The sequence below is a fragment of the Xyrauchen texanus genome, chromosome 16 (assembly GCF_025860055.1).
Source record: "Xyrauchen texanus isolate HMW12.3.18 chromosome 16, RBS_HiC_50CHRs, whole genome shotgun sequence".
Lineage (NCBI taxonomy): Eukaryota > Metazoa > Chordata > Actinopteri > Cypriniformes > Catostomidae > Xyrauchen > Xyrauchen texanus.
Window position 1 is genome coordinate 12,543,550 of NC_068291.1, and position 26,810 is coordinate 12,570,359.

At 39.0% G+C, this 26,810-nt stretch overlaps 1 protein-coding gene across 2 annotated transcripts in view; it reads right to left on the bottom strand.

The window, feature by feature from the left end:
• Nucleotides 1-95: 95 nt before the first annotated feature.
• The window catches only part of LOC127656620 (calpain-3-like), a 30,144-nt gene continuing 3,429 nt past the window's right edge, over nucleotides 96-26,810 (bottom strand). The window contains exons 6-21 of one of the 2 annotated variants that reach the window (XM_052145032.1): nucleotides 16,931-17,014; nucleotides 16,741-16,835; nucleotides 16,582-16,659; nucleotides 16,306-16,466; nucleotides 16,026-16,189; nucleotides 15,768-15,779; nucleotides 15,379-15,587; nucleotides 13,607-13,643; nucleotides 8,439-8,516; nucleotides 8,215-8,272; nucleotides 8,078-8,142; nucleotides 7,807-7,875; nucleotides 7,648-7,726; nucleotides 7,415-7,531; nucleotides 6,803-6,861; nucleotides 96-5,524 (exon numbers count right to left, since the gene is read on the bottom strand). In XM_052145032.1, coding sequence (XP_052000992.1) covers nucleotides 5,498-5,524; nucleotides 6,803-6,861; nucleotides 7,415-7,531; nucleotides 7,648-7,726; nucleotides 7,807-7,875; nucleotides 8,078-8,142; nucleotides 8,215-8,272; nucleotides 8,439-8,516; nucleotides 13,607-13,643; nucleotides 15,379-15,587; nucleotides 15,768-15,779; nucleotides 16,026-16,189; nucleotides 16,306-16,466; nucleotides 16,582-16,659; nucleotides 16,741-16,835; nucleotides 16,931-17,014 — 1,392 coding nt within the window. In that variant the 3' untranslated portion in view covers nucleotides 96-5,497. Of the gene's footprint in view, nucleotides 5,525-6,802; nucleotides 6,862-7,414; nucleotides 7,532-7,647; nucleotides 7,727-7,806; nucleotides 7,876-8,077; nucleotides 8,143-8,214; nucleotides 8,273-8,408; nucleotides 8,517-13,606; nucleotides 13,644-15,378; nucleotides 15,588-15,767; nucleotides 15,780-16,025; nucleotides 16,190-16,305; nucleotides 16,467-16,581; nucleotides 16,660-16,740; nucleotides 16,836-16,930; nucleotides 17,015-26,810 lie in introns of both variants that reach the window. The other variant, XM_052145033.1, reaches the window with a different exon arrangement.

Consider the following 26,810-nt stretch of genomic DNA (forward strand, 5'->3'; position numbering starts at 1 on the left):
AGGCACAAATCCCATGTTCTTCAGAGATGACTATTAGATATGTTAGATAAACTATTATCTTATATTGTATGAAAAGTAGTTAGTTTTAAACGCATCAAATGTCCTCCACCAAGTAACATCATTTTGACCATTTCTGTACTATGTTTAATATCATTTAAACACATTTTTCTGTTGACTGCTTTCAGTTATTCAAACAAAAACAAAAAATCAAATTTTTCTTTAAATGAGGAAAAATACAAGTTTATCAATCACTACAACAAACCAATATTTGGTCCCAAGATAGCAAACCTCAACTTGAGTGACAGCTTAATTTAGGTAAATCTTCAATTATGGTATCATTCTCTCAGTATTGCAAAAATTGCAAATCCCATATTAAATGAATAGCAAATAGCTCATATAATATTTAATTTGACCTAAGGTGCACAAACAGCATTTTCTGAAGCTTAAAGGAATACCACAAAATTAATTTTGACTCATAACACCTTTTCTTAAAAAAACAAACAAAGCAAAAATCGAGGTTACAGTGAGGTTTACAATGGTAGTGAGTGGGGCCAATTTGTAAAATTGGATATAACTTTACACAGAAAAGATAAGCAAGCGATTTTATCACTCTAAATCATGTTAAAACATTGAACAGTGTATTTTAACGCTTACGGGTTGGCCCGACAACAAACATCATGAGATGGAGATTAACAACAAGTCAACAAAGTGGAAAGAATTCAACATTTCTGGGAGCACAGTGGGAAAAGTTCATACACTATAAACTATACACATTTATACACACAAATGTAAAATATCAATGTTCCTTCACGTTCGTATATGCACTCATACATTGGAGGAATCCTGAAGTTTTATGTAAGAGGAAAACCCCACTATTGCAGTGCAATTCCGCTGCAGGTGGCGATAGAAAGTTACGAAAACATACAGCAACAACTCTGGAATATAATTAGGGCTGAGACGTTTATTCGACGTTATCGTCAACGTTGTCAAAATTGTCGACATAAATTTCCTTGTCATTTGATCTAATTTAACGTAACATGAGATCATTTGAAACTAATGATGAGAGGAGCACTTTAGTTCAAACGCACGAGAGGAGAGGAAGAAAATAACTCTCAGTCCAGTCACACTCCAAACTTTCCAAACAGCCTAAGGTGATGTAGATTGCAGAGTATGAGGGGATTATCCAAAATAAGTAAATACAGAAGCACTGTCATCGTTAAATAAATTGGAGCCGGAGCTGGCGTCCCGCTGGAGCAAATCTTGCATGTTGGAGCATATAAAAAGGAAACAAACCGGCATTATATCTTTAATGCATCCTGGATTAAAGTTCAAATAGCAAGGAAGTGAATCCCCTTAATGTGCACAAACTCTGAAACTGGCATTTATCTGTGCGGTCAACGCCGCTTCTATGAGTCACTTGAAAAAACAGCGTGAGAGAGTTTCAAACTTCTCCCGGCTGATACACTTACACGCAAAGAGATGCAAAGCTGATTTGATAGTGCTTTTTTGGGGGGGGGGGGGGTTCTCCCCAATTTGGAATTCCCAATGCGCTCTAGGTCCTCGCGGTGGCATAGTGACTCGCCTCAATCCGGGTGGTGGAGGATGAATCTCAGTTGCCTCCACGTCTGAGACAGTCAATCCACACATTTTATCATGCGACTTGAGCGCATTACCTATCGCACAGACCTAGCGCGTGTGGAGGCTTCACGCTATTCTCCACGGCATCCATGCACAACTCACCACGTGCCCCACCGAGAGCAAGAACTACACATTATAGAGACCACAAGGAGGTTAACCCAAGGTGACTCTACCCACCCTAGCAACCGGGCCAACTGGTTGCTTAGGAAGCCTGACTGGAGTCACTCAGCACACACACACAAAAAAAAAAAAAACATTTGAATGAGTCTTTTTTGTGTTGTTTTCCAATAAATATCTAAAATGATAATTGACTTAAGAAGCTGTACTGCAGAAGAAGTTTTAAATCCTTAAAACAAGATATATTTACAGTTGAAGTCAGAGGTTTACATACACCTTAGCCAAATATATTTAAACTCACTTTTTCACAATTCCTGACATTTAATCATAGAAAACATTCCCAGTTAGGATCAATACTTTATTTTAAGAATGTGAAATGTCAGAATAATAGTAGAGAGAATTATTTATTTCAGATTTTATTTCTTTCATCACATTCCCTGAGGGTCACATACACTTTGTTAGAATTTGGTAGCATTGCCTTTAAATTGTTTAACTTGGGTCAAACATTTTGGGTAGCCTTCCACAAGCTTCTCACAATAAGTTGCTGCAATTTTGGCCCATTCCTCCAGACAGAACTGGTGTAACTGAGTCAGGTTTGTAGGCCTCCTTGCTCGGACACTCTTTTTCAGTTCTGCACACAAATTTTCTATTGGATTGAGGTGAGTGCCACTCCGATACCTTGACTTTATTGTCCTTAAGCCATTTTGACACAAATCTGGAGGTATGATTGGGGTCATTGTCCATTTGGAAGACCCATTTGGGACCAAGCTTTAAATTTCTGGCTGATGTCTTGGATTATTGCTTCAATATATCACATAATTTTCCTTCCTCATGATGCCGTCTATTTTGTGAAGTGCACCAGACCCTCCTGCAGTAAAGCACCCCCACAACATGATGCTGCCACCCCCATGATTCACGGTTGGGATGGTGTTCTACGGCTTGCAAGCCTTACCCTTTTCCAAACATCTTTGTCCCCATATGCACTTGTATTCTGTAGTGTGGATTGTTTTATGGTGGTTTTGGAGCAGTGGCTTCTTCCTTGCTAAGCAGCCTTTCAGGTTATGTCGATATAGATACTTGTCTACCCGTTTCCTCCAGCATCTTCACAAGGTCCTTTGCTGTTGTTTTGGGATTGATTTGCACTTTTCATACCAAACTGCATTCATGTCTAGGAGACAGAATGCATCTCCTTCCTGAGTGGTATGATGGTTGTTTGGTCCCATGGTTTTTATACTTGCATACTATAGTTTGTACAGATGAACGTGGTACCTTCAGATGTTTGAAAATTGCTCCCAAGTATGAAAGAGACTTGTGGAGGTTCACAATTTGTATTCTGAGGTCTTGGCTGATTTCTTTTGATTTCCCCATGATGTCAAGCAAAGTGGGACTGAGTTTGAAGGTAGGCCTTAAAATACATCCACAGGTACACTTCCAATTAGCTTATCAAAAGCTAATTGCCTAAAGACTTGACATAATTTTCTGGAATTTTCCAAGCTGCTTAAAGACACAGTTAACTTCTGACCTAATGGAATTGTGATTTAGTCAATTAAAAGTGAAACAATCTGCCTGTAAACAACTGTTGGAAAAATTATTCATGTAATGCACAAAGTAGATGTCCAAATCGACTTGCCAAAACTATAGTTTGCAAATATGAAATCTGTGGAGTGGTTAAAAAATGAGGTTTAATGACTTCAACCTGTAAAGTGTATGTAAACGTTTGACTTCAACTGTACCTGAGAAGCAACATAAAATATATTTTGACTTGCTTTCAGACAACATATGAATATAAGTGTATTTTATCTTTACTGCACTGAAAGTATTAAAATAAAAAAAATACACTTGTATACAAAATATACTTCTATTCAAAATACTGTATATTCTCTGAAAGCAAGTCTAAATATCTTATATGTTGCTTCTCAAGTTAATGTATCTCGTTCTAATGATTTAAACCATTTTTTTTATATAAAACAAGACAAAAACACTCAATAACAATAAGATTTTTTTGCAGTGATTTTGTTTACTGAATTAAACATAAAAAAAACAATTCTTCCAGTAATTCAGCAAATGTCATTTAGAGGTATTTTTAAAAGATGATTTTGTCCTCTTTATGGTTAGTAAGCACGCTTAATACAACCTTTTAACTCTAGACACAAGCTGAATTGTTGGCTAAGTGCTAATGAATAATCGTTGCAATAATCATCCGAATAATTGAATAATCATTATGATAATCGTTAGATTAGTCAGTTAATTGCAGCCCTACTGGAATAAAGCGAAGCAATGGGTAATACGAATAGTTAAGTCTTCCTAGGATGCCATGTTTGTTATTTATAGAAGTGTCGTGGGAAAATTAAGTTGCTGTGAAGAAAGGTGCTTACCGATCTGCATGTATAAGGGAGTAAAGAGTATGCCGCTTATACGGTGCATGTAAACGGGAAGGCTACTTTCTCGCAATGTGCCATTTCTGGTGTCCATATAGATGTAGTCACTGTAACCCAGATTTTTGCTTTTTTAAAGAAAATGAGAGTCGAAATTGCTTTTTGTGGTATGAACATTTTGCCACAAATGCTGTTGATTAAGCTTAACTTGTATTGAACCTGGAATATTCCTTTAAGCACCTCTTTTCACTGACCCTTTGTTGGAAAAAAAAAACCTTTTTTCTTTACAATTCTGACCACACTTTGTAATTACAACTTATCTATTTGTGGAAAGTGCCAGTTCCATTTGTGCAAATAATTAGGATAAAACAAAATCCAGAATACAACTTTTTTTTTTCCTGGGAAAGCACTTAAACCGAGAACTACACAATTATTTATTTAAACTGGTGAAGAAGTTAGGATACTCATTTGAACAAAAGGTTAAATGAAGCACGCACAAAAAAGTTCAACCCATGTCTAAGCCCACAGTATGAATCGAAGACCCTGAACACTGCCATCCATCAGGTAGTCATAAGTTCTATGCTGTTTCCTGATGATTCTCCTCCAGCAGTTCTTGATGGTACTCCTTCCTTATTTGGCTCTTCCTGTGTTCGTATTTCCCATCACATTAACTTCATAACAAAATTGTAACACGTCTCTAGAAACATCCAGGATTTGAAACAAGAATGGGGAGTTGATACTGAAACAGCTAATCTGTCTGAAAACAAGCTGCTTTTGCAACAGAACCATATACATGGTCCATGTGTGTTTAGTTATTTATGGATTTTGTCATTACCAATCAAAATGGGAAGTTGGGATGCAAGTAGATCATGTCCGAGTAAAGAAGCAAAGACAATATTTTTCAAGAAAAGTGATTCAGATATGGTTGTAGTATGACGAAGATTTGTCTCTGAGGCAAAAAGAGATTCCATGTTTTCTATGTGTAAGAAAAAGATGCCAAAGAGCAAGAAGGCAGATGAAGGGAAAAAGCTAATGCATTTAGGTAAACCACTGCTGGGTGGACCATCAGCTTTACCAACATAACCTTTGGTGAGACTGAGAATTGGATAGTATATAAAGATAAAGTAATGGACCAGTCTATTAATCAGCCATGTTGGTTTCACCCATCTTTCCATCCCAGAATGTTTTAAATGAAGATGAGTAATCATGTATGAGATTTGAGACAGTTGTGTTGTATAGAGCTGGTGGTGAATGTGGGCTGAGGTACAGAGAAAGAGGTAACAGTAGTCTGGCACATTGAGTGTTGAGGTAAAAGCTGGTAGTTCTGGTCCTTGCAGAGCTTGGGCTCACCTGGATCCATAGGTGGTCTATGCATACATGGTTAGCTGGAGCCACTGTTCATTTGGAGAAATTTAAACACCTGTTTAACATTCTGGGTACAAACATGTAAATTCAACTAACCTTAATAAACTCCCTTGTGATAAATATGTAACAGAGAGTAAACATTTCGAAATGGTGCAGCATCTACATGGTGGCCAGGAAAGTAGTAAGTTCACAAGCACTTGAAATGAAGAAAATACTATTATCTTGATTATAAGTGTTGAGACTCAATTAAAGGTGCACAAGTATGTTTTACACCTGAATAGTACTTATGATAAATATGGTTAAAATGAGATGAAGGCACATCACTCTCATTATATGTGTAACCATCCCATTTCAGGACAAATGGGCAAATCCTACCATTTCCTTATATTAAAAGCACAATGTCTCCCAAATTTCAAATGGTAGTATTGAAATAGTAATGGTAATGCCTCCATTTGGGATTTAGTTTCCTCAACTTCACATTCCAATCCTGCCAAAATTCAAATAGAGTCGCAATCCTTTTTGGAATTGCATTTGCCAACCAAGGACACCTGTCAATCAGCCTTGGGGGTGTCTTTAAAATGTCTGCATAGAAAAGCTACCTTATTAACCAACAGAAATATCATGTTTGGTGGTTAAGATTTATGTCATGACTCATGAAATGTCTGAAGTGGGAAGCTAATGAGTAGTATATGACCCTACAAGGGATAGTTCATGCAAAAATGAAAATTCTCTCATCATTTACTCACACTCATAACATCCCAGAAGTGTATGTCTTTGTTCTGCTGAACACAAATTTGCATTTACATTTACGCATTTGGCAGACGCTTTCATCCAAAGCGACTTACAGTGCAATTATTACAGGGACAATCCCCCCGGAACAACCTGGAGTTAAGTGCCTTCCTCAAGGACACAATGGTGGTGGCCGTGGGGTTAGAACCTGTGACCTTCTGATTAACAGCCTTGTGCTTTAACCACTACGCCACCACCACTTCAGCTCTTAAGGTCCATACAATGGAAGTGAATGGTGAAAAGATATCCAAAAGTTGGAGTCTTATGGATTACTTTTATGCTGTCTTTATCTCCTTTTTTGGAGTTCTGGTCACCATTCACTTGATTGTATGGACCTATAGGGCTGAGATATTCTTCTAAAAATCTTTGTTTGCGTTCAGCAGAACAAAGAAAGTCATACACTTCTGGGATGGCATGAGGGTGAGTAAATGATGAGAGAATTTTCCTTTTTGGTTGAACTAACCCTTTAAAATTGGCACATCCCAAAGCTCAGTCTTCATGAAATGGCATCCACTTACCTCCAGTACATTAAGTCTGATGGTTCCATCTCCATCTTGATCAAAGGCCTGGAATGCTCCTACAAAGAGAACATGTTAGCTTCAAACACTTTGAATGTACTTTCAAATTTACCATAGGAAATACTTTAACCAAAACCCACTAAACTTTTTGGAACATACTGTATGTATTTAAAAAAATTTTAACACATAAAGTGTATGTAGTTGTTCTTCAACCCGGTAATGTTCAATAAATTCCAAATGTACCGTTACTGGGTTAAAGTAGTGCTTTAGGTTTAGTAATGATAAGTAATTAGTGGTGCTTTGCATGTAACCACATATTTTGGATTGGGGTAATACTTTAAGAATCGGCCATTGAAAAAACAAGTTACATGAAAACCAACATAATTACACAAGAAATTGATGTGTTTGTGTCAAATATTTTGCCACTCATATTCAGACCCAATGTGATGAAATCGGAATAGCACCACCTAGTGGCGAATGTTCATGTCCCGAAAATCATCCATGTTGTTTGTTCATTTGACGTCACATCCCATAAACTACATTTGCAAAGAAGTAAGCTCTGCGCTTGAGCAATTGTAAAAAGATCTGTTTGCAGGTAGTTCAACAACTTACTGAACATCCCCTCCAGTCGCACAAGACAGCTGATGAAACTGTCGAAGTCGACCTTCATGTTTTCATCGGCATAGCGCAAGGTGATGATGTCATACAGCTGGTTATTCAGACGGAACCCTGAATGGCACAAGACAAGTGACTGTACAGTGACCAGTTCATTAGAGTTAGTTCTTCAACATGAGAACAAATGAACATGGTCTACTATGAAATTCTTGCAAACTATTTAACTTTACCTGCATCGTTGATGGCATTCCTCATCTCATAGCTACTGATTGTGCTAGTATGATCAAAGTCATAGCGCTTAAAGATTCCCTGCAGAGATTATTTATATAAATGTGTGGAACAGGCTTTGGTGCTTTATTTATGTAAGAAAGATTTAGTACACTTCAAACCTGCCACTGTTTAATTTTGTTCCACAAGTGTCTGAACTCTTGAAGGTTAAGTCTGCCTGTTCCATCCATCTGTTTGATTAGGGTTAAGAACACTTTGTTTGGGGCATTATACCTGTTTATACAGTTAAGCTCAGAGTTGCATTTATTAGAAATTCATTAGAAGTTCTAAAACTGCTTCCCTGGTAATTCAAAACTTGGATTGTCATTTTTGTTTAGATTTTACCTTCTAAAAAGACTGCAAATGCAAAAGCAATCCTGATACAAAGGATACGTCCATGAGGGCGATCATACTTCTACAGTTATCTGGACTGAAGCCCTCAGTGTGAATGTTCTTGTCTGTGAATAAGCAGATGAACACAGTTTACCGAATAAAACATAACCACGACACAGTCAAGCAGAGATGCTTACTTTTAGACACCACTGTGTTCAAGACATCTTTGAGCTCATTGGCCGAGATTTCCATTTTCTGTATAATATAAGAAAGAGCCAAGTGTGGTGTTTATCATGTTTATGAGGCATAAGTCAAACTGTAATGATATTGCTGTTACCATTGTTACATGGTTAATTTACTGGTCCCACCCCACCACCATACTCACACTCACCCCAGCGATTACTGGCTCCCAAGTACTCACGTCCACCGCAATCTGCTGGAAAAAGGACAGGAACTGCTGGTCCTCCTTGCTCTCTTCCCCATTGGAAGCTGGATTCGGCTGATCAGACACAGGAGTTATAAATTACATCTGTCAAAACTGATTTTTTTCTATTTGTTTTATATGATTAATTATTTTTATTGTGTGAGAAGCTACAGAATTTGATCACCCCCAGAAATAAAAATTGACAATAGTATGTGAATTATATGCCCTTATTCTCAATAATTCAAACAGACTTTGTTTTGATTAGAAAAATCAAGTGGAATTTTGAGACATAATCATATGAACTGAAACCTTGAAATTATTGTAGATTTAATTTTATTATAAATTAGATTAGATAGATAATGGTGCATTCACATCATGTCAGAATTACCATAATTACAAGATTCCAACTTGTAAAAAGTGTTCACATCTTCAAATACGACTTAAAATACAGTCAAAAAGTTAAAAATAATGTATTTTCTGATCATTCGATGTTCTGTGGATTTTCCGTTGTATGGCTTTATTTTGTTGAAGTGTGGCTTTATTTCCGTTATGTTTTAGCTTTTATTTGCTTTGCTAATTTGGTTGTGTTGTCTCTGTCATCGTACTAGCATATGCTAAAAGAAATGCTTTAATTTTGCTCCATTGTTGCTCCATTATTTTTAAATAAACAATATTTCAAAAGATGATGTAAGGGGGGGTAGGTCTGGGTAGCTCAGCGAGTAAAGACACTGACTACCACCCCTGGTGACTCCAGTCAGGTCTCCCAAGCAACCAAATTGGCCTGTTGCTAGTGTTGTATTACAAATTTATTAAATGTTTAATTTAGGTTCCAATATAATAATATATAAACTGAGAAAGTTTATAGATTGAATTTAGTATTTGAGGTATAGTCAAGGTTTCCAGCAGGAGATTTCTGCCTGTCTTGATCTCTCTATTGTAAGTTAAATTAGTCGGATCACCTTTTCTCTTTAAATGACTCTTGGAGCCCCTGACCAAGTCGCTGAATAGTCCGGCTGATTAGATTAGTTTCTGTGCATTCGAATCACACTGTTATGCTGATGAGATCAGGGCTGGGGAATTTCCTGTAACGAGGTGACTCATTTACATGCTTTGTTTCAGAGTGTCTCCACCTCTATGTATAATCAAGTCCCCTCACCCTTGAAAGGTATAAAAACCCTATCGTACTGAGTTATTGAGACAGACTTGGATGACTACAGCGATGCAACAGCGACTTCTCAATAAAGAGTAAATTCTGCTTAAAAGATATCCCAACGTCTCCTGGTCTCTGCTTCGACAACGAAGAAAAAGTTCACAACACTAGGGAGCATAGAGTCACGGGATAACCTCCTCATGGTCGCAATTAGGGGTTCTCGATCTCAATGGGCCACGTGGTAAATTGTGCGTGGATCGCGGAGTGTAGCATGAGCCTCCCGTTTGGTGTGAGATCACATGTCTGGAATGACCTCAGGCTTCAAACACTTGTTGGCTTTTCAAACTTGAAACTTTTAAACCAGGATCATTTTTTTTCATTAATTTGTAAACATTTTCCAAACTAGTCACCTTTTACCCTTGGTTAACAGTTCACACTGTATACCTTTGGCACCACAATTCGACAGTAGTGTAGTCTAGAGCATCCACAAGCATATGGCGGAAGCCCATCTATCTTTCGAAGGATTTTGCGTATACTTAACTAATATTAGTGAAGATTTTGACCTGTAATTTTTCAATCTATTGGCGATCTAAGTGCTTTTTTTTTAAGAGTACAGAGTTTCTCTCTAAACAATCATGTTTCAGCCAAGATGGGATATTTGCTAACCAATCATACTTTCAGACTGATAAATTCATAGTATGGCCACCTCTTCAGTCACCACTACACCACTGCAATTTGGGGTTAGCATCAACCCTGCTCTAGAGCAAAAAGATCACACAGGAATCTAAATACTGCTTCCAAATGTTCATGTACCCTAAAATCAACCTAAGTCTGCTGAATTACTGACAACCATCATCCCCCATCTCCTAAATTACTGACAAGCGTCATCCCCCATATCTTGAATTACTAACAAACACCATCCCCCATCTTCTGAATTACAGACTGGCATCATCCACCATTTCCTGAATTACTCACAAATGTCATCCCCCATCTCCTGAATTACTGACAGGCGCCATCCCCCATCTCCTGAATTACTGACAAGCGCCATCCCCCATCTCCTGAATTACTGACAAGCGTCATCCCCATCTCCTGAATTACTGACAAACACCATCCCACATCTTCTGAATTACTGCCAAGCGCCATCCCCCATCTCCTGAATTACTGACAAGCGCCAATCCCCATCTCCTGAATTACTGACCAGCATCATCACCATTTCCTGAATTACTGACAAGTGCCATTCCCCATCTCCTGAATTATTGACATTCGCTATCCCGAGCTTCTAAATTACTGACAAACATCATCCCCATCTCCTGAATTACTGACAAGTGCCATCCCCCATCTCCTGAATTACTGACAAGTGCCATCCCCCATCTCCTTAATTACTGACAAACACCATCCCCATCTCCTGAATTAATGACAACCGTCATTCCCCATCTCCTGAATTACTGACAAACGCCATCCCCATCTTCTGAATTACTGACAATTGCCACCCCCCATCTTCTGAAATACTGACAATTGCCACCCCCCAATCTTCTGAAATACTGACAAGCACCATCCCCCATCTCCTGAATTACTGACAAGTGCCATCCCCATCTCCTGAATTACTGACAAACACCATCCCCCATCTCCTGAATTACTGACCGGCATCATCTCCATTTCCTGAATTACTGACAAGCGCCATTCCCCATCTCCTGAATTACTGACCGGCATCATCCCCATTTCCTGAATTACTGACAAGCACCATTCCCCATCTCCTGAATTACTGACAATCGCCATCCCCATCTCCTGAATTACTGACAAGTTCCATTCCCATCTCCTGAATTACTGACAAACACCATCCCCCATCTCCTGAATTACTGACCGGCATCATCTCCATTTCCTGAATTACTGACAAGTGCCATCCCCCATCTCCTTAATTACTGACAAACACCATCCCCATCTCCAGAATTACTGACAAGTGCCATCCCCCATCTCCTTAATTACTGACAAACACTATCCCCCATCTCCTGAATTAATGACAACTGTCATTCCCCATCTCCTGAATTACTGACAAGCGCCATCCCCATCTTCTGAATTACTGACAATTGCCACCCCCATCTTCTGAAATACTGACAAATGCCATCCCCATCTCCTGAATTACTGACAAGTGCCACCCCCATCTCCTTAATTACTGACAAATGCCATCCCCATCTCCTGAATTACTGACAAGTGCCATCCCCCATCTCCTTAATTACTGACAAACACCATCCCCCATCTCCTGAATTACTGACAAGCACCATCCCCATCTTCTGAATTACTGATAAGTGCCATCCCCTTCTCCTGAATTACTGACAAGTGCCATCCCCCATCTCCTTAATTACTGACAAACACCATCCCCATCTCCTGAATTACTGACAAGCATCATCCACCATCTCCTGAATTAATGACAAGTGCATCCCCCATTTCATGAATTACTGACAAACGCCATCCCATATCTCCTGAATTACTGACAAGAATCATCCCCAATCTCTTGAATTACTGACAAGCGCCATCCTTATCTCCTGAATTACTGACAAATGCAATCCCGCATCTCCTGAATTACTAACAAGAGCCATCCCCATCTCCTGACAAGCGCCATCCCATCTCCTGAATTACTGACAAGTGCCATCCCCCATCTCCTGAATTACTGACAAACACCATCCCAATCTCCTGAATTACTGACAAGTGCCATCCTCCATCTCCTTAATTACTCACAAACACCATCCCCCATCTCCTGAATTAATGACAACCGTCATTCCCCATCTCCTGAATTACTGACAAGCGCCATCCCCATCTTCTTAATTACTGACAATTGCCACCCCCATCTTCTGAAATACTGACAAGCACCTTCCCACATCTCCTGAATTACTGACATGTGCCATCCCCATCTCCTGAATTACTGACAAGTGCCATCCCCATCTCCTTAATTACTGACAAATGCCATCCCCATCTCCTGAATTACTGACAAGTGCCATCCCCCATCTCCTGAATTACTGACAAATGCCATCCCCATCTCCTTAATTACTGACAAATGCCATCCCCATCTCCTTAATTACTGACAAACACCATCCCCATCTCCTGAATTACTGACAAGCGCCATCCCCATCTTCTGAATTACTGATAAGTGCCATCCCATCTCCTGAATTACTGACAAACACAATCCCCATCTTCTGAATTACTGACAAGCATCATCCACCATCTCCTGACTTAATGACAAGTGCTATCCCCCATTTCATGAATTACTGACAAACACCATCCCCCATCTCCTGAATTACTGACAAGCATCATCCCCATCTCCTGAATTACTGACAAGCGTCATCCCCAATCTCCTGAATTACTGACCAGCGCCATCCCTATCTCCTTAATTACTGACAAACACCATCCCCCGTCTCCTGAATTACTAACAAGCGCCATCCCCATCTCCTGACAAGCGCCAAGTGTCGCCAAGTGTCATTTTGCATCAATTCAAACATGTTGAACTTCTCCTGTGGTACTACTGACAGTGCATTGTGCTTGCAAACTCCTTGGGATCTGGTTACACTTAAGCCAGGAAGTGATCATGCTTACTCTGAGACATGGGTTTCTGTTCCCATAGAAACCAGGAAGTAATTGCGGTTACATAAATAAGCGGAATACTGAGGTTGCATTTTTGCTCTAAAATTACATTTTACTACACTGAGAGTAAAGTCTAGGGTTGGGGTTTGTGGGTAGGGTTGATAAAATAGGCATCCCTGTTTACTGTATTTCATAATTTACAAAAAAAAATACAACCTTCTTTTGCTGCCACCCTGTGGACATTTCACCTCTTCTAGCTTTTGCCACTGGGGATGGTGATTCGATTTTGGTAAGCGCAGATCGATTTCAGCAGAAGAACCTTTGACATCTTGCTGCCAAATTCACAGTTTGATCAGGCTGTCTGGAGCAGGGCCTCATAACCCAATATTAAAAGCAGTGCAAACGCTTTTTCAAAAGATGAAAAACATGATCAAGTACTTACCACTGGATGATCAGCCTCAATCCTGTTCTCTATCTCCCTGAGAAGAAACCAACAAATACTGGTCACCATTGTAAACAGTATAGGTGGGGGCAAAAAAGCAGGGGCCTTTTCTGCAGACAGTAGTTTTTTTTGACTAGGTTTCCATTTATGTTTGAGTTTATATTTAATTTGTTTTGCTTTTCCTTCCAGGCACTTATAAGTAATGGCCAAATGACCAATCCTTACTCTGCTTATATCGACCATATAACCTGATGTAATATGTGCCTGTTTTCTTTGCTAAACAAGTGTAATGTAACTATGATGGATTTAAAGTATTATTATCTATGATTAAAGTTAAACGATTCTCAGTATAATTAGTAAATCATAACACTATCAGTGTGATTCACACAATGTGTGGAAAAAGTGAAGTTGCATTAATGGTTATAATGACTACCACAGGGCCAAACATACATATAGGCCACAGCTATAATTAGCTATACTATGACATCATCATTAATGAAATGCTCCTTGATCATGCTTAAGGCTCCAGCTTGAACAAGCAGCATCATCAGCAGTCCTTTGTGTGTCCATGCCTTCCTTGTAGATGATGTTTAACTGTGCATCAGATTGGGCCAGAACTGAAAGAAAATGTTTACCGGAGGGTCCCAATATGTGCTGTTGCTTGTCCTAAAAAAGATTCCATTACAGCCTCGAACTGGGGACGATTTCTTCCAGGTTTACAAATCAAATTGTCGTTACAATTTTTCTCCTTTGTGGTTTTCACCCCCTTTTCCCAGTTGTTTCCTGTCACTTCACTGAAGAGAACTATTAGGTAACTTTTAAAATACCTTGTTATTCCAGTGGTAATATAACCATGCCGCTCTTAGTAACATCATCGTCTTAAACTAATTTAAAGCAGAATTTAAGAGCCATTTCTAACCCATTGTCAACCCTTCGCTAAGCCCCGCCTTAAAAGCGTTTCTGAACAATCCTATCCAAGCAACTATTGTCAACTGCCTTTTCTCTGATGAGCACTTGCTTTTTTCCAACAAGTGTCTATGGGAGTGATGTGTGTTTGAATAGTTTTATGGCGAATTTTATAAAAACGATAAAAAAAAATTTCATTGGTACCTACAGAGACTACATGCTATGGATTAAACAATGTCAGCCCTCATTCCCAAATGAACATGTAGAACATAAAGCTGATAACTTAATGTTAATTCATTTAAGTAATGATTCAGGTCTTTGTTAAGGCTAAAAAGTTCACAGCATCTTAGTGAGTGTGTTTTGAGACATTATGAGTAGTTCTGTTAATTTACACTAATGTTATCAGGTGTGTAATCAACATCAAATGATTATTTCACTTTTCAAGTGACTGTGATCATTGTTTGCCTCAATTCTGATCATGCCATACACAGCAAGCTCCAATTAATTCCTATGGGAAGTTCTGCAAATCTTGTCAGGGCAAGCAAATGTAACCAAGTTGGGCAGTGCTTAGCCGAAGGGTCATTTGCCCAAGCCTTTACAGAAAGTTATTTTTTAAGAGTACATAGGATGATTCAAAACTTGACATGAGAATTAACTAATGTAACAGCTGATTTGCAGTCAGATGTTGCAGAAGTTATTCACTTATGACACATGATTTAAAGTGACTTACAAACAACTACATAAGGCAAACACCAGAAAAATTAGGAATGCGAGGTGAGGGAAAATAAACTCTGTAACACTATCTGACACCATTGCACATTTAGGAAAATTACACCATTCCTCCTATCCCTTGTTTTCTCACTCACTCAGAGGTGTTCTTCTTTTCAGAGAAGACACGGAGGAGGAACTCGCCTTCCCGGTGGGGCTCATAGGTGGAGGGAACGATGACATACTCGCCAGGACTCATACGGAAACGCTGGGTCACCTCTCGCAAGTTAATGAAGGCTCTGCAATGAGCCTTAGAGGAGTTAGAAATGAAGAACTCCTTCTGCATGTTCTGCTGGTTTCCATGCATCTGACAGCCAAAGACAAAGAACAACAACAGAGGATATCTCATCAGTTACAAAGAAGTTGATCAATTCTGTATCTATAAACAAACCATGACAAATATAGAGAAGGCACTGCATGCACAGGATAATATACACAAGCCCAGGGTAGACAGAACTCTGTAAGGGTCTTCTTTGCATTTTCATACCTCCTTTGGCACCTATAGAGACAAGTAATGTGTTACCAACTCAATAATGAAAATTTAGTATAGTATAGTGTGTGTCATAAAATTTCAGTCATGAAAATATACATTTCTCACCCTCATTCATTTATTCAGCAAAAAATTAATTAAAATGTTGGTCTCTATGTCACAAAAAGCAATACTATTGCTTCAGTAGACTTGGAATATAGCGTACAAGTCAAATGGACTATTTTTTACAGTGCTTTTATGTGCAAATGTGAGTACCTCATAGATGGAAAATCCAATAGTGAGGAGTTTTACACCCAACTTGCTACGTCTGTTTTTCTGCATCAGAGCAACAACAAAAGTGCAGGTCACTTCATCATCCTCTGGGTCGTCATCTTCCTCCATGAGTCGCAGGCGGTATTGTGGGTTTGTCCAAAATGTGTCTATAGTACACCATTCACATTATTTTTTTAATGCTTGTTTAATTGTGTTAAAAGAAAGAAACTAGGAAAAAATAGGTATTAAATGAAAAACTATGTTTTTTTAACAATGTACTCACTTGGATATTTCCTGCAGCCTCCAGCAGAGCAGCCTCTTATCCAGCGTCCCTCATTAACTGACACTGTCCACTTGTGTAACTTATCGTCTTCCAGAGCATCAGGGGTCAGGTTGCAAATCTCAATCTTGGTGAATTTTTTCTTGAAGTCCTTAAATGACATCCTAAACATTGCATTAACATGTTTGAATAAAGGGGTACAATCATCAAATTGTAACTCTTGTTCATACCTATCACTCTCAAAATACATAACTGCAATGATTGTTATCTTTAACTCACCAGAACTCTCCATCTTCGGCATTCTGTTGCTGGAGTTTCTCTTTTTCAGCTTTAGAGATGGTTTCCCACTCTTTTGAACTGAGGTACAAAATATATATTCTATTTTTTATATTATTTTTATTTTAACATTTTGAAATTCAGAAACAACCAAAGACTCACTTATCACTCCAAGGTCCGTTCCATTCCACTTGACCCCAGGGGTTACGCAGACGCACCAGACGTACTTTAGACCTTTTCAGCTTGGACTGTTTACACTGTCGGCACAAACAGTAATAATCAAATAATGGTGTTCAAAACAGGACCATTATAAAATAAATACCCATAGAAGGAACAAAAAAAACATCTTTACCTCCTCTACAGCAGTCACGGAGTAGGCGTGTCCCTTCACAAGACCTGTTGCAGTAAGGGTTTCAAAGCGGGCTGGAACCAGCGACTGTGAAAAAAATTTAATTGCTTGTCAAATTTTTTATAGTATATGTAACCCCACTGTTACTTACATTATCTACAATCTTCACTTTGTTTTTATAAACTCAACCAACAAAGTCTTTGCAACTAGGGTAAATAATAAATGGGAACAAGGACCCAAGTGTGAAAGCAGTCATTAGCCTCTTTTCCACCATAGCCCGAATGGTTCTCATTGCGAAACCCTTCCATTCTTTGCTGATCTGTTCCAATTGGCACGGTTATGTTTTTCCACCGTGGTGCTTGAATGTACGTAACAAATAGCCTACGTGGATCCACTTTATATTAGATGTCTTTAACTGCTATGTACTTATGTACATATGCATATGTTGTTACATTAAACTTTCATTTAAAGTACCTGTAATTAAGTGCATGTGTGGTACACTGTTAACCTACCCCTAAACCTAAACCTACCACAACCCTTACCCTAAACCTAACCAGAAACAATTTAGCAGAGACAGGCTAGTTCTATTAATATGAATGGGAGAAACTGAAACACCCAACAGGGAATGGATATAGAAACAATAACCATTTAGATACAGACAGTGCCTGTCAATCAACTGGAGAATGTGCATGCGCATTAGCTATCCAAGCTAGGAAAATTGCATTTTTTGCATACTCTGAGGTAAAGCAAAATTTATGATTCCAGTGTTGTCAGATTTTACTGCTGATTTGAAATATGTTCTTTGAACTTGACTAAACATTTTGGAAATTTCGGTCTTTCCCCATTCAAGTAGATAGGAGCTGCTCTTGCATGCCGCTTTTTTTATATAGAAAAATAGCTGCCCGAGAGCGTTCCAAACATGGCCGCCAGTGCACTGACTTGCTAAAAATTATTTGCCCTACCACTAATATTAAACCTACCTGTCCATTAACCTCAACACCAGCAAATTGTACATAACATATAATTACATAATAAATATTTTTTTTTGTATGTATTTTAATTTAATAGTAGTTAAAGACACCTAATATAAAGTGGGACCAAATGTGTCAGTTGGTGACAGAGTTATAGGTAAACATTGGAGCAAGTGTGCTATGTGGGAAAATTGCATATTCAAAATTTTAGGACTGCTTTTCCCTCTGGTTTTTACTCTGCAAAAGCACAGGAAAGACATGGCCCATGTGGTAAAAAGGAAAGAGTAAAAAGCGAGAGGTTTACCATCATTTGCTGAGGAGTTATGAATGTCACACAGAAAGTGAAATGTTCCCGGACTAGTTTATGAGCACATTTATTGAAAAAAATATTATACGAGTAATATAATTATATACGAGTTTTAATGAGCTAGCTAGCGTATAAAAAAAGGTGTGTCGGAAAATAATGTACTTTTCTAGTGATCATCATAAAATCATGAAAATACAACACACACACACATAAAAAAACGTCAATCGTCACATACTAACGCCATTCCACCAGTACGGTTGAGCACGGTTAAAGGGTCATTAGGCTATATCCCAAAACACATTTTTTGAGATGTGAACAGATATGTACAGGTTGCACATCACTGAAAACAATAATAGCTCTAATTCTGTTCATTGTTAAGGGGAAAATTGTTATTTATTTAATTTTTTGTCTTACTGAGCCATTTCGTTCTTCCGGTTTTGAAACTAAAGTTTCAGCAACGTCACAAAAGTGAGCGTGTAAACTCCGTGCTATAATTGGTAGGACAGCACGCATTTAATGTCACTAAATTCTGAGTGTTTCTCCACCACATTCACGAGAAGGCATGCCAATTGCCTCATGCATGATCTCGCATTATACAGCAGTGGAGAATTCAAATTCATGGACATAATAACCGCTTTCCCGCAGGTGCAAGAATTAACAGCACTCAGGGCATGAGAGCGGTCCTTTACACTAAATACTGTGGTCAGATTGAAATCTCTCAACAAAACGCACTGCAGTCCATAACAGGACCAGTACGAGCATTTCTTGGCTGCAGTTTGTGTTAATCGCGCTCCAAGCACGCAGTTTATGAGGGAGGATTGTTATAAGCTCTGATTCAATCACTTGTCTGTGTGTCGGCTAATGACACGATGAGACTGAAATCACAGGTAAGAATGGACCACAGTCCACACATTAGGTAGCTGTGTATTCCATGTGTATTTGGAGAGGCTTTTCTGTTTAGACGGCGCAAATCACGTCTTCTTGTCGTGCGTCGGATCATAAACAGGATAGCACGATGGCTTGTTCCAAAACAGAAGACTACGATGAAAACCGAAAACTCAAAATCATGTCAAGTTTCTGGGATTTACGTCTGTTGATTACTTATGTTACGACGTCATGGCAATGGAGTTGAAATACTGGATTTACAAAGACAAGGTTGTAAGCGATTTTATCACACTAGAGTAATGGTCAAAGTAACATATTATGCTTAAGTATTGTGGCTCTACTTTTAAAAACAGTGTGTATGTGTTTTGTGTGTCAGACCTGTTTACTTTCATTGTGTGTGCCTTATTACTGCACGCGATTCGACATTATTTTTTGTGGCAATAAACGAGTCATTCTACCAAACCCAGTGCCATTTCCACTTTGCAATTTTCAATTTTTTCATTAAGAACAAACTTTTTTTTTTTAAACTTACAACTTGAAAGATATGTTAATCCTCCAAAAAAACATTTTTCCACCTCAGGCACAAAATCCTTATTAATATTATACATTTTATTCAGGCATGGGAGCCTTTCTTGTACCACCCCGTTACGGACAATATACACTCACCTAAAGGATTATTAGGAACACCTGTTCAATTTCTCATTAACTAATCAACCAATCACATGGCAGTTGCTTCAATGCATCTAGGGGTGTGGTCCTGGTCAAGACAATCTCCTGAACTCCAAACTGAATGTCAGAATGGGAAAGAAAGGTGATTTAAGCAATTTTGAGCGTGGCATGGTTGTTGGTGCCAGACGGGCCGGTCTGAGTATTTCACAATCTGCTCAGTTACTGGGATTTTCATGCACAACCATTTCTAGGGTTTACAAAGAATGGTGTGAAAAGGAAAAACATCCAGTATGCGGCAGTCCTGTGGGCTGAAAATGCCTTGTTGATGCTAGAGGTCAGAGGAGAATGGGCCGACTGATTCAAGCTGATAGAAGAGCAACTTTGACTGAAATAACCACTCGTTACAACCGAGGTATGCAGCAAAGCATTTGTGAAGCCACAACACGCACAACATTGAGGCGGATGGGCTACAACAGCAGAAGACCCCACCGGTACCACTCATCTCCACTACAAATAGGAAAAAGAGGCTACAATTTGCAAGAGCTCACCAAAATTGGACAGTTGAAGACTGGAAAAATGTTGCCTGGTCTGATGAGTTTCGATTTCTGTTGAGACATTCAGATGGTAGAGTCAGAATTTGGCGTAAACAGAATGAGAACATGGATCCATCATGCCTTGTTACCACTGTGCAGGCTGGTGGTGGTGGTGTAATGGTGTGGGGGATATTTTCTTGGCACACTTTAGGCCCCTTAGTGCCAATTGGGCATCGTTTAAATGCCACGGCCTACCTGAGCATTGTTTCTGACCATGTCCATCCCTTTATGGCCACCATGTACCCATCCTCTGATGGCTACTTCCAGCAGGATAATGCACCATGTCACAAAGCTCGAATCATTTCAAATTGGTTTCTTGAACATGACAATGAGTTCACTGTACTAAAATGGCCCCCACAGTCACCAGATCTCAACCCAATAGAGCATCTTTGGGATGTGGTGGAACGGGAGCTTCGTGCCCTGGATGTGCATCCCACAAATCTCCATCAACTGCAAGATGCTATCCTATCAATATGGGCCAACATTTCTAAAGAATGCTTTCAGCACCTTGTTGAATCAATGCCACGTCGAATTAAGGCAGTTCTGAAGGCGAAAGGGGGTCAAACACAGTATTAGTATGGTGTTCCTAATAATCCTTTAGGTGAGTGTATACGCCATTAGAGTAGTAAAACAAGAAATAGATTTTTTCCTAATAATAAAATGTCCCTTTTTTGGAAACCATCAATTGAAAGTCTGTAATTTAGTCCATTTTTTTATTCTTAGATTTTTAATCTTGAAATATGAATTCGACATTTCGATGGCCTCATTGTTTGTATTGAAAAAACAAATTAACTTAAAAATACAAATAAAGTTACATTTATCTCATTAGTCCACACAACAAGAACATCATTCAACATTAATTTATGTAACATATAATTTCCTTTCCATACAATTTTAACAAAATGACCCTGTGACAGGGTGGTAACTGATGTGGCGGGGTGGTATGGACAAAGTGTTTCTCTATATGAACTGCTGGTTTTAACCTTTATAAAACTGGGGGAGGGGAAACATAAAAATTGGAGATGTAATGGAAAACTTTGGTCATGCTCTGAATACCTGAAAAGAGCATCATAATGGTGAATGGGAGAGTTGCATCCACACATCCCTCTAAACTACAAAAAAAAAGCTACTCAAAGAGGTTGGATGAAAATTTAATGGAAAAATATACAAAGATATTATTAGAGAACATTGCTATTACATTCAGAAATGGGGATGCAAACTTTAGAACCAATGACATTTTGAACATTTTACAATAAAATTATTAAACAATTTTTTAAAATTTTCTTCCTTGTAATATGAAGGAATATTTTCTAGACTTTAATCATATACGTCACAATACTGTTTGCATTCAACAGTATAAAGGAAGTTGTACAGTAAATAAAAAAGATAAATGATGAGTGAGTGAGTGAAAGATATAGTGAGTGAGTGACTGAAAGATTGAGTGAGTGAGGGACTGAAAGATATGAGTGAGTGAGGGACTGAAAGATATAGTGAGTGAGTGACTGAAAGATTGAGTGAGTGAGTGAGTGAGTGAGGGACTGAAAGAGAGAGTGAGTGAGTGAGTGACTGAAAGAGAGAGTGAGTGAGTGACTGAAAGAGAGTGTGAGTGACTGAAAGATATAGTGAGTGAGTGACTGAAAGATTGAGTGAGTGAGGAGTGAGTGAGGGACTGAAAGAGAGTGTGAGTGAGTGAGTGACTGAAAGAGAGTGTGAGTGAGTGAGTGAAAGATATAGTGAGTGATGAGTGAGTGACTGAAAGAAAGATAGATATAGTGAGTGAGTGACTGAAAGAAAGATATAGTGAGTGAGTGACTGACTGAAAGATATAGTGAGTGAGTGAGTGAGTGAGTGAGTGACTGAAAGATATAGTGAGTGAGTGAGTGAAAGATATAGTGAGTGAGTGAGTGAGTGACTGAAAGAAAGATATAGTGAGTGAGTAAGTGACTGAAAGAAAGATATAGTGAGTGAGTGAGTGACTGAAAGATATAGTGAGTGAGTGAAAGAAAGATATAGTGAGTGAGTGACTGAAAGAAAGATATAGTGAGTGAGTGAGTGACTGAAAGATATAGTGAGTGAGTGAGTGACTGAAAGATATAGTGAGTGAGTGAGCTGAAAGATATAGTGAGTGAGTGAGTGAGTGACTGAAAGATATAGTGAGTGAGTGAGCGAAAGAGAGTGAGTGACTGAAAGAAAGATAGATATAGTGAGTGAGTGAGTGACTGAAAGAAAGATATAGTGAGTGACTGAAAGATAAAGTGAGTGAGTGAGTGAGTGACTGAAAGAGTGTGAGTGAGTGAGTGAGTGAGTGAGTGAAAGATATAGTGAGTGAGCGAAAGATATAGTGAGTGAGTGAGTGAGTGAAAGATATAGTGAGTGAGTGACTGAAAGATATAGTGAGTGAGTGACAAAGATATAGTGAGTGAGTGACTGAAAGAGAGTGAGAGAGTGAGTGAGTGAGTGAGTGAAAGATATGGTGAGTGAGTGAGTGAGTGAGTGAAAGATATGGTGAGAGAGTGAGTGAAAGATATAGTGAGTGAGTGAGTGAGTGAAAGATAGAGTGAGTGAGTGAAAGATATGGTGAGTGAGTGAGTGAGTGAGTGAGGGACTGAAAGAGAGTGAGTGAGTGAGTGAAAGATATGGTGAGAGAGTGAGTGAAAGATATAGTGAGTGAGTGAGTGAGTGAAAGATATAGTGAGTGAGTGACTGAAAGATATAGTGAGTGAGTGACTGAAAGATATAGTGAGTGAGTGAGTGAGTGAGTGAAAGATATGGTGAGAGAGTGAGTGAGTGAAAGATATGGTGAGAGAGTGAGTGAGTGAAAGATATGGTGAGAGAGTGAGTGAGTGAAAGATATGGTGAGAGAGTGAGTGAGTGAAAGATATGGTGAGTGAGTGAGTGAGTGAGTGAAAGATATGGTGAGTGAGTGAGTGAAAGATATGGTGAGTGAGTGAGTGAGTGAGTGAGTGAAAGATATGGTGAGTGAGTGAGTGAAAGATATGGTGAGTGAGTGAGTGAGTGAAAGATATGGTGAGTGAGTGAGTGAGTGAAAGATATGGTGAGTGAGTGAGTGAAAGATATGGTGAGTGAATGAGTGAAAGATATGGTGAGTGAGTGAGTGAAAGATATGGTGAGTGAGTGAGTGAAAGATATAGTGAGTGTGTGAGTGAGTGACTGAAAGATATAGTGAGTGAGTGAGTGAGTGAGTGACTGAAAGAAAGATATAGTGAGTGAGTGAGTGACTGAAAGATATAGTGAGTGAGTGAGTGAGTGACTGAAAGATATAGTGAGTGAGTGACTGAAAGAAAGATATAGTGAGTGAGTGAGTGACTGAAAGATATAGTGAGTGACTGAAAGATATAGTGAGTGAGTGAGTGAGTGACTGAAAGATATAGTGAGTGAGTGAGTGACTGAAAGATATAGTGAGTGAGTGAGTGAGTGAGTGACTGAAAGATATAGTGAGTGAGTGAGTGACTGAAAGATATGGTGAGTGAGTGAGTGAGTGAAAGATATGGTGAGTGAGTGAGTGAGTGAAAGATATGGTGAGTGAGTGAGTGAAAGATATGGTGAGTGAGTGAGTGAGTGAAAGATATGGTGAGTAGAGTGAGTGAGTGAAAGATATGGTGAGTGAGTGAGTGAGTGAAAGATATGGTGAGTGAGTGAGTGAAAGATATGGTGAGTGAGTGAGTGAGTGAAAGATATGGTGAGTGAGTGAGTGAGTGAAAGATATAGTGAGTGAGTGAGTGACTGAAAGATATAGTGAGTGAGTGACTGAAAGAAAGATATAGTGAGTGAGTGAGTGACTGAAAGATATAGTGAGTGACTGAAAGATATAGTGAGTGAGTGAGTGAGTGACTGAAAGATATAGTGAGTGAGTGAGTGAGTGAGTGACTGAAAGATATAGTGAGTGAGTGAGTGACTGAAAGATATAGTGAGTGAGTGACTGAAAGAAAGATATAGTGAGTGAGTGACTGAAAGAGAGTGTGAGTGAGTGAGTGAAAGATATGGTGAGAGAGTGAGTGAGTGAGTGAAAGATATGGTGAGAGAGTGAGTGAGTGAGTGAAAGATATGGTGAGTGAGTGAGTGAAAGATATGGTGAGTGTGTGAGTGAAAGATATGGTGAGTGAGTGAGTGAAAGATAGAGTGAGTGAGTGAGTGAAAGATATGGTGAGAGAGTGAGTGAGTGAGTGAGTGAAAGATATGGTGAGTGAGTGAGTGAGTGAGTGAAAGATATGGTGAGAGAGTGAGTGAGTGAGTGAGTGAAAGATATGGTGAGAGAGAGTGAGTGAGTGAAAGATATGGTGAGTGAGTGAGTGAGTGAAAGATATGGTGAGTGAGTGAGTGAAAGATATGGTGAGTGAGTGAGTGAAAGATATGGTGAGTGAGTGAGTGAGTGAAAGATATGGTGAGTGAGTGAGTGAAAGATATAGTGAGTGTGTGAGTGAGTGAGTGAAAGATATAGTGAGTGAGTGAGTGACTGAAAGATATATAGTGAGTGAGTGAGTGACTGAAAGAAAGATATAGTGAGTGAGTGACTGAAAGAAAGATTGAGTGAGTGAGTGAGTGACTGAAAGAAAGATATAGTGAGTGAGTGAGTGACTGAAAGATATAGTGAGTGAGTGAGTGAGTGACTGAAAGATATAGTGAGTGAGTGAGTGACTGAAAGAGATAGTGAGTGAGTGAGTGACTGAAAGATATAGTGAGTGAGTGAGTGAGTGAGTGAAAGATATAGTGAGTGACTGAAAGATATAGTGAGTGAGTGAGTGAGTGACTGAAAGAAAGATATAGTGAGTGAGTGAGTGAGTGACTGAAAGAAAGATATAGTGAGTGAGTGAGTGACTGAAAGATATAGTGAGTGAGTGAGTGACTGAAAGAAAGATATAGTGAGTGAGTGACTGAAAGAAAGATATAGTGAGTGAGTGAGTGACTGAAAGATATAGTGAGTGAGTGAGTGAGTGAGTGACTGAAAGATATAGTGAGTGAGTGAGTGAGTGACTGAAAGATATAGTGAGTGAGTGAGTGAGTGACTGAAAGATATAGTGAGTGAGTGAGTGAGTGACTGAAAGAGAGAGTGAGTGAGTGAGTGACTGAAAGAGAGTGTGAGTGAGTGAGTGAAAGATATAGCGAGTGAGTGAGTGAGCGAAAGATAGAGTGAGTGATGAGTGAGTGAAAGATATAGTGAGTGAGTGACTGACTGAAAGAAAGATAGATATAGTGAGTGAGTGACTGACTGAAAGAAAGATATAGTGAGTGAGTGAGTGACTGAAAGATATAGTGAGTGAGTGAGTGAGTGAGTGACTGACTGAAAGATATAGTGAGTGAGTGAGTGAGTGAGTGAGTGACTGAAAGATATAGTGAGTGAGTGACTGAAAGATATAGTGAGTGAGTGAGTGACTGAAAGATATAGTGAGTGACTGAAAGATATAGTGAGTGAGTGACTGAAAGAAAGATATAGTGAGTGAGTGAGTGACTGAAAGATATAATGAGCGAAAGATATAGTGAGTGAGTGAGTGAGCGAAAGATATAGTGAGTGAGTGAGCGAAAGATATAGTGAGTGAGTGAGCGAAAGATATAGTGAGTGAGTGAGCGAAAGATAGAGTGAGTGAGTGAGCGAAGATAGAGTGAGTGAGTGAGTGACTGACTGAAAGAAAGATAGATATAGTGAGTGAGTGAGTGAGTGAGTGACTGAAAGAAAGATATAGTGAGTGAGTGAGTGACTGAAAGATATAGTGAGTGAGTGAGTGAGTGAAAGATATAGTGAGTGAGCGAAAGATATAGTGAGTGAGTGAGTAAGTGAAAGAGATGGTGAGTGAGTGATGAGTAAGTGAAAGAGAGTGAGTGAGTGAAAGATATAGTGAGTGATGAGTAAGTGAAAGATATAGTGTGTGAGTGACTGAAAGATTGAGTGAGTGAGGGACTGAAAGAAAGATATAGTGAGTGAGTGAGTGACTGAAAGATATAGTGAGTGAGTGAAAGATATAGTGAGTGAGTGACTGAAAGAAAGATATAGTGAGTGAGTGACTGAAAGAAAGATATAGTGAGTGAGTGAGTGAGTGAAAGATATAGTGAGTGATGAGTAAGTGAAAGAGGTGATGAGTAAGTGAAAGAGATAGTGAGTGAGTGAGTGAAAGATATAGTAAGTGAGCGAGTGAGTGAAAGATATAGTGAGTGAGTGAAAGATATAGTGAGTAATGAGTAAATGAAAGATATAGTGAGTGATGAGTGAGTGAGTAAATGAAAGAGATAGTGAGTGAGTGAGTGAAAGATATAGTGAGTGTGAGTGAACAGAAAATAAATTGACTATATTAGAATCCTTGATTTCACACATACTCACATTCAAACGAGAAGCAGAACCACCCCATCACATCCCTTACCACCACATCACAATAAAACATGTGACAGGGTGGTATGTGACGAGGTGGTAAATTTCATCCCAAAATGGCTGCAGATCTCACATGTGG